The sequence below is a fragment of the Hemibagrus wyckioides genome, linkage group LG23 (assembly GCF_019097595.1).
Source record: "Hemibagrus wyckioides isolate EC202008001 linkage group LG23, SWU_Hwy_1.0, whole genome shotgun sequence".
NCBI lineage: Eukaryota > Metazoa > Chordata > Actinopteri > Siluriformes > Bagridae > Hemibagrus > Hemibagrus wyckioides.
The window spans coordinates 16,536,850-16,551,172 of record NC_080732.1 but is presented as its reverse complement, the minus strand read 5'-3'; the positions used below and the strand labels follow the sequence as shown (position 1 = coordinate 16,551,172).

At 41.1% G+C, this 14,323-nt stretch overlaps 2 protein-coding genes across 3 annotated transcripts in view; one reads left to right on the top strand and one right to left on the bottom strand.

Annotated features, from left to right (window-relative positions):
* The first annotated feature begins 1,138 nt into the window (after nt 1-1,138).
* Nucleotides 1,139-8,325, top strand: nr1d2a (nuclear receptor subfamily 1, group D, member 2a). Its single transcript, XM_058376274.1, has 9 exons — nt 1,139-1,572; nt 3,752-3,967; nt 4,720-4,808; nt 4,913-5,057; nt 5,632-5,928; nt 6,170-6,369; nt 6,652-6,837; nt 6,924-7,134; nt 7,235-8,325. The coding sequence occupies exons 1-9, from the start codon at nt 1,554-1,556 to the stop codon at nt 7,429-7,431; spliced, it is 1,560 nt and encodes a 519-aa protein (XP_058232257.1). The 5' UTR covers nt 1,139-1,553; the 3' UTR covers nt 7,432-8,325.
* A 1,240-nt stretch (nt 8,326-9,565) lies between these two features.
* nek10 (NIMA-related kinase 10) overlaps nt 9,566-14,323 on the bottom strand; it is a 27,349-nt gene continuing 22,591 nt past the window's right edge. The window contains exons 28-36 of one of the 2 annotated variants that reach the window (XM_058376265.1): nt 14,060-14,143; nt 13,928-13,976; nt 13,590-13,621; nt 13,029-13,129; nt 12,771-12,881; nt 12,415-12,505; nt 12,276-12,328; nt 12,118-12,173; nt 9,566-10,873 (exon numbers count right to left, since the gene is read on the bottom strand). In XM_058376265.1, coding sequence (XP_058232248.1) covers nt 10,831-10,873; nt 12,118-12,173; nt 12,276-12,328; nt 12,415-12,505; nt 12,771-12,881; nt 13,029-13,129; nt 13,590-13,621; nt 13,928-13,976; nt 14,060-14,143 — 620 coding nt within the window. In that variant the 3' untranslated portion in view covers nt 9,566-10,830. The remainder of the gene's footprint in view (nt 10,874-12,117; nt 12,174-12,275; nt 12,329-12,414; nt 12,506-12,770; nt 12,882-13,028; nt 13,130-13,589; nt 13,622-13,927; nt 13,977-14,059; nt 14,144-14,323) is intronic. The other variant, XM_058376266.1, reaches the window with a different exon arrangement.

The following is a 14,323-nucleotide window of genomic DNA, read 5'->3' as shown; positions in this document are numbered from 1 at the left end:
TTAGGCAGGTGGTCATAATGTAATGCCTGGTCAGTGTAATATGCCATTGAACATCTCTGTAAAATGTTAACTGAACTCCACTGGAACTTGCAGTTCTAACAGGCAACCGCTAACGGAAACAGAAACCCTCATCCAGAGCATCTTACAAAAATACTTTCTACGCTCATGCTAGTTCACAAGGTCAGAGTCTAAAAATCAACTGACGAGGTCAGTAGAGCAAGTGCTAGCTGAAGAGGTGGGTCTTTAGTTGCGAAACAGGGTGTGAGCTGATCTGTTTTTTGGGGTTCGTAGGCAACCGTCTGCAGCTACAGCAAGGGAAAACATGCGGAGATTAAAAACAAGTCTCACAGCTGCATTCAGGATCGGTTTCAAGGCTCGTATGGCCCAAGAGAAAGCGTTATAAAGACAAGGACCTCATCTCATCATCATCGCCTGAGAGGATAGAAATTACGCAAGGATTCTATAGAAGTGGTGACAGAAACCTGAACCAATGTGAGACGTGTACAGCACTAAATACCAAAACATGACAAAACATGTCAACAATGTGCTTGAGTTGAGGTTTCCTTTCACGGTGCCTTAGGTAAGATTAGTCCGCCCCCCACCCGGATTAACATTTTAAAGGTTTGAAGGATTCCCATGAATGAATGTTTATGAAGATTCTCCTCAAGGATCTTAGGTGGTCTCATGTGGTTAAGGCTCTGGGTCATTGACCGGAAGATCGGGGGTTGAAACCCCAGCACCACCAAGCTGCCACTGTTGGGCCCTTGAGCAAGGCCCTTAACCCTCTCTGCTCCAAGGCTAATTAATGTGTATGTGATAAAGGCTATTTCTATTCTGTTCTCCACAAACACCACGTGGGTTTTCTCAGGTATTTATTACACTTTTATTAACCTGTTATTCCAGGCTAATTGTACTAAGTGCACCTTTAACACACTATATATTTATATATATATATATATATATATAGTGTTAGACCCATAGCACTGTTCTGATCTGAAGGCTTCCTCACGAGGCAGCTCTCCTCAGGAATGTTTCGACCTCGCGCCAGCGGTGACGTCGCTGATCTGAGCTCTCTAGCCCCGCCCCCCATCGCTCTGTGGAAACTGTGTCACTGGGTTAAAGTGACTGTAGCGCGCGCACGGTCGGGGTTGGGGGGGGCGGAGAAATGGCCCATAGCAACAAACCTCAGAACATTCAGTTCTTAGCGGCAGTCACTTGGCGATCTGCTGGACCTACAGTCACTGTACAGTAAGAATACTTCTCATATGTGAAGCGTTGGGGTTTTGTTTTTATATACGGCAAAAAAAAAAACCCAACAACCTCGCATTTATTTATTTATTTATTTATTTTTTTGGATGATTCGGTAGTAGGGAGGTTCCTGAGGAGATTCCCGGATATCTTTGGAGTGACATGAGCCGTCTCTGTTCGCTGCTACAAGTCTGAGGACTATATATATATATATACATATATTTTTTAGACGTTAGCTAACCGATCACAAGGTTAGCACTTTATTACACGTTCAGTTTGGACTTACGAGGCTGTTTAAGACGAAAATGGGATCAACAAAACCAGGTAAGGGGCTTTAATACTGTATAATAAAGCGTAGAATTAAAAAAAAAACACGTTAAAATGAAATATGTTAAAAGATGCTGGAACGGTACACCCTTTACTGGTATGCCAAACTGCCGTTGTTATTTTTATAATATTCTACGCTTTGTACGTGTGTAAGGGGTGTGTATACAGCGCTACCGTGTTTATGTGCTTGTACTCTTCTTCCTCCGGCTCACATGGCTCGTCCCGCCTGCCCATGTGCCTCTGTGTACGCCAGCCGGCGTTCTCTGCCCTCTGATTGGTCGAGAACTTCCGTGACGTAGCTCATTGCATAATTAGGCGCGGAGTGTCTCCGCAGCAGCATGTGAGCCAGGTGCGGTGACCTAGATTGCCTTCACCCCCCCCCTTCGGGCTCGATTTCAAATCAATCTCAGATCCCTACGTAGGCGCACTATCCGATAACGAGTGCACACAAACTACAGCTTGAGGAGCGAATTTGAAATAGAAACGGAGCGCTGTTGTGACATGATATTTGATAGGGTGGTACTCGGTTATTGGAGTATGGAATTATTCACCGGGTTAGTGCAAACTATTTAGGGCACTTGGATAGCTGTTGGGATTGGGATACGGCCCTGGCGAATACGCGACAGACACGTGTGGGTGGGTCTGGGAATCCTCAGTCACGCAGTATTAGGTAACATGCTCTATTCTTTCACCACAGTTGAATCTATATATATATATATATATATATATATATATATATATATATATATATATATATATATATATAATAATAATTATTATTTAGATTAAATGATGTTATGTTAATATTATGTGTTATTTAACTACACATAATAAGTACACTATATTGCCAAAAGTATTGGGGCACCACACCAAATCTTTTAACTCACATGTTGTTTTTCAGGGGTTGGCCTCGGCCCCTTAGTTCCAGTGAAAGGAACTCTTAATGCTTCAGCTACATACCAAGACATTTTGGACAATTTCATGTCTTTTCCTGTTCCAACATGACTGCACAAGAGTGCACAAGGCAAGATCCATAATAAAGACATGCATGAACGAGTTTGGTGCAGAGGAACTTGACAGAGTCCTGATCTTAACCTGATAGAACACCAATGGGATGCATAGACTGCAAATCTCGTCCAGCATCACAAATGCGCTTCTAGTGGAATGGGCAAAAATTCCCATAAACACACTCCTATTGTTCCAAAATGTCTTGGTATGCTGAAGCATTAAGAGTTCCTTTCACTGGAAACACACTGCTGAAAAACAACACCTGAATTCAACGATTTGCAGGGGTGTCCCAAAACTTTTGGTAATATAGTGTATATTGTCATATCCAAATTAAGTCCTTGAGGGTGCATTAGGTAAGATGGGTCATAGCCTTAGATTAGTTTTAGGTCTCGCTGAGTTCAACATTTGATTGACATGCCCTTTAATTTTCTTATATATTACCCAAAATCTGTGACTTTTAATGAGACGATCTAATACGAGAGGTGGATGTGACACGTCTAAGAGGTCTTTTACAGACTGATTAATGTTGTAATTAAGAACAAAGTTGAAGAATAACGAATTAATCTGCATGTCAGTAGCCAGTTTTGTCAGTTTTTTCTCCCGTTTCACCACTAAAGTACATTATTCACTAACTACTATGAATTATTCAGCTGCATTGGAAACTCATAGGAAAGCTGTGTAATTTAGGAGTGAGGAATGTGTGTGTGTGTGTTGCTGCAGATCCTGGGAGGTCAAGTGGTTTAAAGCTGAGCTTTGTATGGAATTGTTGTTATATATGTATGCTCATTGCTGTAACCTTCTCATTCTTTTAACTGGGAACCAGGCAGGGAGCCATGGGTGCACTTTTAACCCCCAGATGTAAATATTAAATGAGTTATAACTCCTAGATTTATAGTACAGTGGTGACAATCTGCCCATCTACTGTTTCTTCCCCCAGACAGGAAACAGAATATTGTAGAAGTAGAGGTAGAAAAACAACTTAAAAGAGTGTTCTATGATCTTGTGTAACAACAAAAAAGCATATATAATAATAAATAGCTTGCTGGCTCACTCGTCATCTATCTGATTATCTGATCGACTCTCTTCTCTTAGTTAACCATATATATATATATATATATATATAGCTACGATTCTTCTCACATGTCTCTTGTTCTTCCTCTTTCGCCAGCTGGTGTGATAGCGTACATCTGCTCTTCTGGCTCCAGCCCCAAATCCTGCTTGAGTGACAGCTCCAGTGTCCACTCACAGTCCACATCCCCACCCCCTTCAACAGCACAGGGCCTGAAGATGGAAATGCAGAGTGCCAGACCTCTCACCATCCCTAAACCCACCAACTCTCGCATGCCTGCACTGGAGAAGAATGCAGCCAAGAGCAGCATCACAAGTAAGTTTGGACTTCTCCTGTTACATAAACAGGCTTTTTTGGGAAATTTGCACTGCGAGTGACTCCTTTACTATGAGTATGAAATCTTAAAACCTGTGCGTCCTTCAGTATGACTGACAAGCCTAAAGGCCATGCCACCTTACTTTAACTAACAAGCACATAGGCCTCACCTCCTTACTATGACTGACATGCACAAAGGACATGCCTTCTTACTTTAACTAACAAGCACAGAGGACACAACTCCCTACTATGACTGACAAGCCTAAAGGCCACACCTCCTTACTATGACTGACATTCACAAAGGCCATGCCTCCTTACTATGACAGACAAACACAAAGGTCACGCCTCCTTACTATGACTGACAAGCCTAAAGGCCATGCCACCTTACTATAACTAACACAGAGACCACACCTCCTTACTATGACTGACAAGCACAAAGGCCATGCCTCCTTACTGTAACTAACAAGCACAGAGGCCACACCTCCTTACTATGACTGACAGACACAAAAGCCACGCCTCCTTACTATGACTTACAAGCACAAAAGCCACGACCCTTGTTATGACTTACAAGCACAGAGGCCACGCCTCCTTCACTATTACTAACAGACACAAAGGCCACGCCTCCTTCTCTGTGACTAACAGACACCCGAACACACACAGATGGTATCCATCCTTCATTATATTCCCTCTTTTTCCCCTGAGACGCACCGTGTCAGTGTTTTTACAGGACATATCTATGTTTATGTTTTTAGAGCTGAACGGCATGGTGCTGCTGTGTAAAGTGTGTGGCGACGTGGCTTCAGGATTCCATTACGGCGTCCATGCTTGTGAAGGTTGCAAGGTAGGAACAAATCACGCTCAGTAAAATCAACCCATATTAATTTTCTCATTTGTCGTATTGTGTAAACAGATAGATTTGACTAACGTGCCTGTTGAAACCTTTAGGGCTTTTTCCGGAGAAGCATCCAGCAGAATATCCAGTATAAAAAGTGCATGAAGTCAGAGAACTGCACCATCATGCGCATAAACCGAAACCGCTGCCAGCAGTGCCGATTCAAGAAGTGCCTCGCAGTGGGGATGTCACGGGACGGTGAGCTCTTTTCTTCCGCACATCTACATGACTTCGATGGCAAAGAAAAATATACTGTTCATTAAAAAAAGGGTGGTAATGCATAACATATAGAGGAGTGTGTTACCGTTTAATTGAAGTGTATGTACCGACAAATTAAAGGAAAAGCCCGACTGAATAATTGAGCACTGAAATATAACTGGTGCAGGTTGGTGTACTGTAAGAGATTAAAATGGACTGCGCTGTAATGTGTTTGCTGAAATGAATGGGATGTAAATTCAGGAATGAATAACGTGTTAATTATATTTTATAATCAAAATATTCAAATGAGCTGCGCTGACCTACCCATTCGATGATCATGCTGTAATCATTTCCTGTTTAGTTATGTTTTATATTAAATAACGTTAGTAGATTATGTAACTAAATGAAATTATGATTACATACGCTCTGGTATGTAGTTATTATGTAACTACACTATACCTTTATTGCTGAGTACATAATTGTCATGACCTGAGACAACAATTAAAAGAAATGTTTTGATCCACACCTAATTTTCCGGCATGTCAGTAATTTTTAACGATTCTCTCCCATCCAGCCGTACGGTTTGGACGTATCCCGAAGCGGGAGAAGCAGCGCATGCTTCTGGAAATGCAGAACGCCATGAACAGCGTGATGACCGGTGCCCAGCTGCACCAAGTGCTCAGAGACTCCAGCTCCTGCTCTCCGTCGTCGTCCTCTTCCTCTCCCTCGCCTCCGTCCTCACCGCAGTGCTCTCAGGACTCCGAGTCATCAGTGCCGATGGACACTATGAGCTTGGCCTCGTCCTGTTCCTCAGACAGCGGCGAGGAGGATTCGGTGACTCGGCCTGATGGATTTCATCTCGCGCAATCAGGTGTGTTAAATCGGTGGTTTACTTAATGCTTTGTTGATGACTTGAGTGGTCCATAGCAGCGGAAAACTAAAGTTTAATAAGATGCTACCTTTAAGAATATATATTGTAAAGTGTGCTTAATTTAAAATGAATAAACAATGACACTTGTCCCATATAACAAAGCAATGTAATGGATTCTTCTATGATTTTCTTTTCTGAAAATTGTCAGATCTGATGTATTAGATTCTGTCTCTTACAACAGGGGGAGCTCTTTCACTGGGCCTTTCAGAACGGCTGAGCAACAGCAACATGACAAATATCCACAGCTCTCCTTGTGAAAGCCGGCAGCAAATCACCATCAGGTACCACAGCAGTGCGAAGCCTGATAACGCCTCATACTGCCACTACAGCAGACCCAATCTGAACGAGCTCGCTGGGATGTCGGCCAACCGGAGGCATCTGGTGAGTCCATAATGTAATAAATCAATAGACAGATGCTTGCAACTACATAGATATGGAAATATGGATGAGTGAGTGCATGTATAGATACGCCACAGCATTCACTCCTTTTAACGTTTGCACATTAAGTAGTCTTAACGTTTGATAGTGAAGCATGGTGGTGATAGCATCATGCTGAGCATTAGGCTTTGTGTCTCAATAGAAAAAGTCTTTCTAGAAATCCTGCCTATGTTGGATATCGATATCCTCCTGTTCACACACTAAAAGCAGTCGTGTGTCCTCCAGGTGTGTCCCATGAACACCTCACCCATAGTGGACCCGTCCAAGTCCAGCCATGAGATATGGGAGGAGTTCTCCATGAGCTTCACGCCTGCCGTGCGAGAGGTGGTGGAGTTTGCCAGGCAGATTCCCGGCTTTCGCGAGCTCTCGCAGCATGACCAGGTCAGCCTGCTCAAGGCTGGAACATTCGAGGTACAGAACACACACCCCATAACATCTTCACAAATCACTCTTTACCACTTCATTACCGTAACTTTGCTCTGATGTCATGCTCGCAGGTGCTGATGGTGCGCTTCTCCTCGCTGTTTGACGTGAAGCAGCGCACGGTGAGCTTCCTGAGTGGCCGGAGCTACAGCGTGGAGGCTCTGCGCTCCATGGGAGCTGGAGAACTGCTCTCGTCTATGTTCGACTTCAGCGAGAAGCTCATGGCGCTGCAGCTCAGCCCAGAGGAGATAAGCCTCTTCACCGCTCTCGTGCTCGTCTCTGCTGGTACAAACATTTTCTTGGGAGTTTAGTGTCCACCAACATCTGCAGTGGTTTTTTTTTCCCTTTAAAAATTAACACGACATTTCTTATGTCTCGTTTCCAGACCGCACTGGGATCGAGGACATGAGCTCGGTTGAGGCTCTGCAGGAGAACCTGATCAGAGCTCTGAGGAACCTGATCATGAAGAATCACTCGAACGAGGCAGCCATCTTCACCAAGCTGCTGTTGAAGCTACCAGAGCTTCGTTCCCTCAATAACATGCACTCGGAGGAACTGCTTTCCTTCAAGGTCCACCCTTAAAACGGACCTGCTCTCCTCTCTCGGACCAAACCGGGCTGTACATTTCCCTCCTGAATGTATTTAACGCAGAAGATTTATTATTATTATTATTATTATTATTATTATTATTATTATTATTATTATTATTACGTCGAAAAGGGTTTAGGAGATTTAGAAGTCCAGAAAAGCGATGTACTTATTTTTTTTTTCTTCTGTCCCATTGTTTCTCACACTCTCACACACACAGTCTAAGTATAAGATAAATGGGTTGCCAGATTGGGGGTGACTTTTTAATTCAGTCACAGTTGAGACACTTTCTAAAGTCACCTTCTTGCTTCATGCACTTACACATAATGTTAGCTAGGATCATTTTCTTGGTTATTTAACTGCTCGGATAAAATTAGATAAAATGTCTAATAGCTTTTATCCCAGAGAGATTATTTATTAAGTCTTTAGATATTTGCCGTTTGACCTCCTCGAGCAACGACCAGCCTCTCGTTGTCTCGTTATACGACTGTTCCTTATAATTCCTTATTCTGATTGGTCAGAAGGTCATTCATTTATTTTTTTTTATAAAAGCAGATCTTTAGCTCCAGCTGTAATCAATATAGATGATTTAAATGAATGCACTTGTTTTAATATCGTTTCTGTATCTAAACAGAGGCCAGTGAGGGAATGAGCGTTTATCGCCGCTATAATATAACTCATAACAGGATACTACTTGTTTCACAGCTTTAAATGTAACTATAAACAGATAAAAAATTGCCGTTCCTTAATAAAAAACGATCTATTCATTGGCTGAGATGAAAACCGTGCAAAATATTTAACTTTAGAGTGAGAACAGTAATCTAGTGTTGATTATTTTCCTACAAAACTCAAGTCCAGCAAGGACAGAAAAAAAAAAAAAAAAAACAATACTGCATCCCAGCTCTGGACTTCTCTAAGGAACAGAATGCTGTATTTTTGTGTACGTATATAATGTATACAGTATATAACCTGTCTGAAATTTGAATCGCACACGTCGTGGTATTATCGGTGATGCGGACGGCACAGCACAGGTGAGACGGAGACGGAGACGACTGCTGTAAACTTCCCGAGCGTGTCGAGTCGTGACCGTTCCAGGTCCCGCGCTTGCTTTCTCTGCACTATTCTTTGCACACTTGACAAAAAGGACAGAATCGTATCCCAAGTTTCTGAAACGTGCAATAGGTGCTAATGCATGATTATGTGTAGTTGAATAGTTGAATGTGGTGTCCAGAATATTCTGTTTTGTCCTACTTATTTGGATTTTTTTTTTTTGGACTCCCTCATTATCATCATCTTCATCGTCATTGATTGGTGTCTTTTGTATTTTATTCATGAATGTATAACATTAGCCAGGCTGCACATTTAAAAAAAAACAAAAAAACAGCTGTGCTTATAAAGCTTTCGCACACGGCGCCGTGGAACACTCGCGCCGTGTAAATGCTCTGTATCTACGTCTATGCATAACCCTGACACCACATGACGCATTAGACTCCATCACGGTAACATCACCTGAGATCTTTTTTCTTCTTTTCTACCAGCGTGAATGTATATCGGGACACACACACGTGTGTCCTTTACAGACAATTCCGAGGCAGGATTTAAAGAGATTAAAACAGAAATGGGATTTTTTCTCCAAGGGGTTCGCCCCACACCTCCTCTCCTCATCACTATGCAGCTCGAAAGTTCGGACTTTTCATACTTCAACCATGATAAAGAAGCTTGATATGTGTAACGTAATGTAATGTTATATTCTTTATGTCCACATTGTGCTCTGTTGTGTAAGATATACATATATCTATATATAGTATATAAATAAATATCTATTAGTCAACTATATAAGACGACGTTTATGTCAGTGGTTTATTTCCAATAATGAGAAACATTTGAAAGGGGGGTAAAAACTAACCTCCCTGACTTGCTTCTTTCTTCATCCTTCAGCCTAGAAATTAATTGCTCAAGAGTTATCAGGCACTAATAATGGTTGTGATGGCATCATATAACACATCTTGGCTCAGAACTACAGTGATTAGATAGATAGATATTAAGGCTTCTGACGTAGGGAAAGTCAATTACGAGGCTTAATTTTCTTTTATTTGAGCAACTCAAAAGCAGGATGTTTTGCTCTGTAGTTAATAAAATTGCAGTTGTTCCCAAAGCGAATGTAAAATGTGAAAGGGAGTAAAGCACATTAGGATAGAAGGATGATCACAGTTTGGGGTAGTAACAGTAACTCCGTTGTTGATTAATTATTTTCTGAATAAAAGGAAAAATCATCAGCCTGAAAAACAACCTTTTTCTTTTATTCAAATTGAAAATCACATCATAATTAGGACAAAAAACTAAACTCAATGCTATATACACTGACCAGGCATAATATGATGACCACCTGCCTAATTTTGTCTTGGTCCCCCTGTGTATTCTGACCCCTTTCTATCAGAACCAGCATTAACTTCTTCAGCAGTTTGAGCAACAGTAGCTCGTCTGTTGGATCGGATCACACGGGCCAGCCTTCACTCCCCACGTCCATCAGTGAGCCTTGACCGCCCATGACCCTGTCACCGGTTCACCACTGTTCCTTTCTTGGACCACTTTTGATAGATACTGACCACTGCAGACCGGGAACACCCCACAAGAGCTGCAGTTTTGGAGATGCTCTGATCCAGTCATCTAGCCATCACAATTTGGCCCTTCATCAAACTCGCTGAAATCCTTACACTTGTCCAGTTGTCCTGCTTCTAACATCAACTTTGAGGACAAAATGTTGACTTGCTGCCTAATATATCCCACCCACTAACAGGTGCCATGATGAGGAGATCATCAGTCTTATTCACTTCACCTGTCACTGGTCATAATGTTATGCCTGATCGGTGTATATATATATAATATATATATATATATTTTAAAAAGTAGAATTTTAGGTGAAAAATCTGAACAGATACTCTTCTAAGATAAAGTGCGCACAAGGTCGACCTGAGACCGGAAGCGAAACCTGAACTGCAAGGCAGTGAGGTTGAAGAAAAGTATCCCACATCCATAACCCTGAGAATTTTATATCCAATCACGTTTACGCAGACGAACCCGAGGCGCAGGATCTACAGGTGAGACGATGCCTTCGAGGTCGAGAGCTAGCTGTGTGCAGAGAGCAGGCAGGTTGTACAGGATGTGAGGTCAGCACAGATATAATCCATTCCAAAGAAATGAACAGCAGTCTGTCTGAACAACAGAGTTTAGCTAGAGTTACTACAGATCAGACGGTGGATCTGCTCGTGTTCAGAGAGGCTTGGTGTGTCACTTCAAACTCAAAATCCCTCGGCGTCGAGGAACAAATCAGTTCTGAGGCTTCCTGTAATCAGCATATGTTCATAACACACGGATATTACATCACTTCACCAGTCACAGGCTGGCAGTTCGGCTGTTTCCTGTCTCTGACTCGCTCCTGCGGAGAGGAAATATCACAGTAACCTCTTTTTTGCACTGGAGCTCAGATCTCCCAGATATTTCAACATTTAATACAAAAAAAAAAACCAAACTATTTTACCATCCAAATCACGTCTATCACACAATTCCGCTGTTAAATATTGTCACATAAAGGTCAAGTGATTTTACCAGGCTGTTACAGTCACAGATTTAGTTGAAACCTGACAACTAGCTTGCTAATAGCGCTATAAAAAAAAAACAATAAATACACTCAGAGTAAAGATGTCCTTAGAATAGTTAAACATGAATAGCTGCTAGTTTGGTAGCTAGCAATCTTTCTGTTGCTGCTTTTGAAATAAAACTCTCATAGCTAGCTTGTTAATAGCACTATAAAATAACAATAAATGAGTTAGCTAGCAGGCTAAAGTAGTTGTTAGGGTAGCTAGACATAAATAGCCAGCTAGCTTTGTAGTTAGCGACCATCACTCTGTTGCTACCTACAACTAAGAACTCAAAATTCTGACGTTCTCTTCAACTCCTCAACAGAACATGGCGTAAAATCTATAAGACAGATAACAGTTTGCTGTGTTGATGAGGTGAATATGTAGCACTCGTATGACTAACGGGTAGATTGTTGCTAACAAAAGATAACCATGGTGGTTTTCCCACTTTGTATCAGGAAGGAACAGAGCTCCCACTTCCCACATGAGATAAGACTTATGAACTATATTAAAGTACCATAAGCTAATGAATAAGAAACCTACAGAAGTAGGAGAACATTCGATTACATAACCTCAAATGTGGACGGAGATGAAGGGTCATTTTGTAAAGATAAAATCAGGTGGTCCAACAAGATATTTATTACAGCTACAAATGGACATAAAATATCTTGAATCTTGTCAATGAAGCAAACATATGAACACTATTCATATTTAGACATATTTTACGATGTTTAAGCTATAAAGTTTCTTGTTACATCCAGAAAAAGTATGTAAAATGCCTAGAAATAGACTTGTATTTGGTTTCTTGTTATCTTCTAAAAGGAAATAGTAAACACATTTGACTAGATTCAAGATATTATCACTTGCTAAGATGCTATTCTTTTGCATCGTAACTCTCCACACTCGTTAGCTACATTAGCTTCGTGCAAAACTACCAAAGAAAACATAAAAACATAAGTCAAGACAAAACATGTTTCAGCTAGTGAGCTACATTTGCAGTAAGTGAAAGATATTTCACTTTAGGAGACTTTAGGTAGAATACCTGGCTGGAGGTGTGCTGTAATAAGCGCTTTGCTCGAGCACTTCCTCAATCATGACCTGAGAAACGGCAAACACACAGAGATACCTGTGAAACCGTGGAACCTGCAGAACCCAGAAGTCGATATTGTATTTGAGAAGAGACGAATCGTACAAACTGACCTGTACCTGCTCGTAAGTGATGCCCTCTTGAGGACTTGAAAATCCCAGTTCACCTACAAAAACAGATATTTACGGGATATCGTTGTTGTTTTTTCAAGGTTGCCTTAAAAATAAAAAAAATAAAATAAAATCACCGTACCGTGTGTCTCGGCTCGTCCAGACTGCACCATGGACCACCAGTCCCTGCTGCCTGACCCCAACTCTACCACCTCCTGACTTCCCTGAAGCACCTGTTGAAGAAAACACAACACTAGATATGTCCCAGATCACAGACCTACCAACTGCTCTGTCACTGTGTAGCATAAATCGTGTGAGTGGTGTGTTCATACTGTTCACACTAGAAGAAGGTGTGCACTTCCTAGATGATGATGATGATGATGATGCACTTATTTAACATGTGGAATGTTGGACTGAAACCCTTTCATACTTTGTGTGTGTGTGTGGCTGTGTGTGTGTGGCTGTGTGTGTGTGTGTGTGTGGCTGTGTGTGTGTTACCTTATTGAGCTCCATCTTCAAATGAAACGGACTGATTTCACGCTGGAACAGCGATTTCTTAAAGCGCTCTATTGCCCGCCGGGAAAAACTGGTCTGAGGTCCAGGAGGAAGCTGATCACAATGTAATTCATTAATTCTTCCACAAAATATCTTTACATTCCCTCAGGATTAACATCTAAAAATCTGGATTCTCTGTTAAGTTCCTGAGAATGTAGAGCATTTAAAGGGTTAGCGCACTATAGTGCTACACTCTCTCACCTGAGTGACGAATATGATTTTATGCAGCAGTTCGAGAAGCCGTAGGTTGGGATCGTCGATCTGACGGACTTTCCTGTGGGATACGCAGATCCCAGCTGATCCTGTGTGTCGTATAGAACGATAATCGGGTACTATTATTACATTACCAGAGCGACATCATGTTAAAAAATCAAACAAGAATCAAAAAATCGTAGTTTTTTAAAGTAATTTTTTAAAGTGATTTTTTTAAAGTGTAAGTATGCCTCTAATAATGATTTTAATTAACTTAATAAAAACTGTCAATCAGTATGGTTACAGAATATGGTTAGTTGTCTTGTATTTGAATGCTTGTGGACATTAACATTTTTCTGGCCCAGAAATGAGCTTTGCTTTCAGCTGTGATAAATCTGCAAAGCTTTGCACACTATTCTGTGGCTTGTGTGTTGGTTCAAGCACAAGACTTGTCATATATTCATTAGTCTTTGAAAATTTAAAACTTCCCCTTTAAGGCATTATAAATATTAGGATTATACAGAAAATTCAGTGTTGATTTGCTTCATTCGGTAAATAAATGCAGCGTACCTGGTCGAGCTTTAGGCTTTGAAAAGTCAACACTGCAATACAAGGAAAAGATCATGATTAAACTTGTAAGAAAGGAATAAAAGACACAGGCGTGTGCTGTTCAAGGAAAATAATAAATGACGTTGAATCGGTGGTGATCATTTTCCAAAAAACAGCACAGTGATTTATAAAACTTGATCATGTTACAGGTTTTTTTTTTAATTCACGCCATGTTGTACTTTTTTTATTTGTTTATAGTTACATAACAACTAATCATCTAGTTTAATAATTACTTGGCAACCCAGTGTAATATCCAAATGTATTAATAATAATAAAAAAAAAAACACCTATTAACATACCCAGTTCGGCTTTGGTCATCAGGGAGCGAGAAGCTGTCAGGACTCTTGGCTGAGTGTACACAGGAAAAACGTCAAATCATTTCTGGAGAAATCTGCCTTTAATAAAGCTTCAGAAATAAATCAAGGACTTACTCCGATGATGTTGGTGCAGATGTGCCTGAGCTGAGGCTGAACTCTGGACAGAGGCAGTTGTTGAGACGTGGCTTGTGTGAAAATCTATGTAAAGGTAACAACAGCATTACGTCTGAGATCTTATAATATCATACTACTACTAAATCTTTTATGTTCCTTTATTTAATTGAGAATGGATGGCATCATGGGTCCAATTTGGGCCTTTGAGCTTTGAGTTCTGCTCTGTGTTTGGATCCACTTTGGATGAAACGTAATATTATGTGA

Coding starts and splice junctions, on each gene's coding strand:
- nr1d2a (XM_058376274.1), top strand. Junction 4,809..4,912: donor ATGCTTGTGAAGGTTGCAAG/GTAGGAACAAAT, acceptor TGAAACCTTTAG/GGCTTTTTCCGGAGAAGCAT. Junction 6,838..6,923: donor TCAAGGCTGGAACATTCGAG/GTACAGAACACA, acceptor TCATGCTCGCAG/GTGCTGATGGTGCGCTTCTC.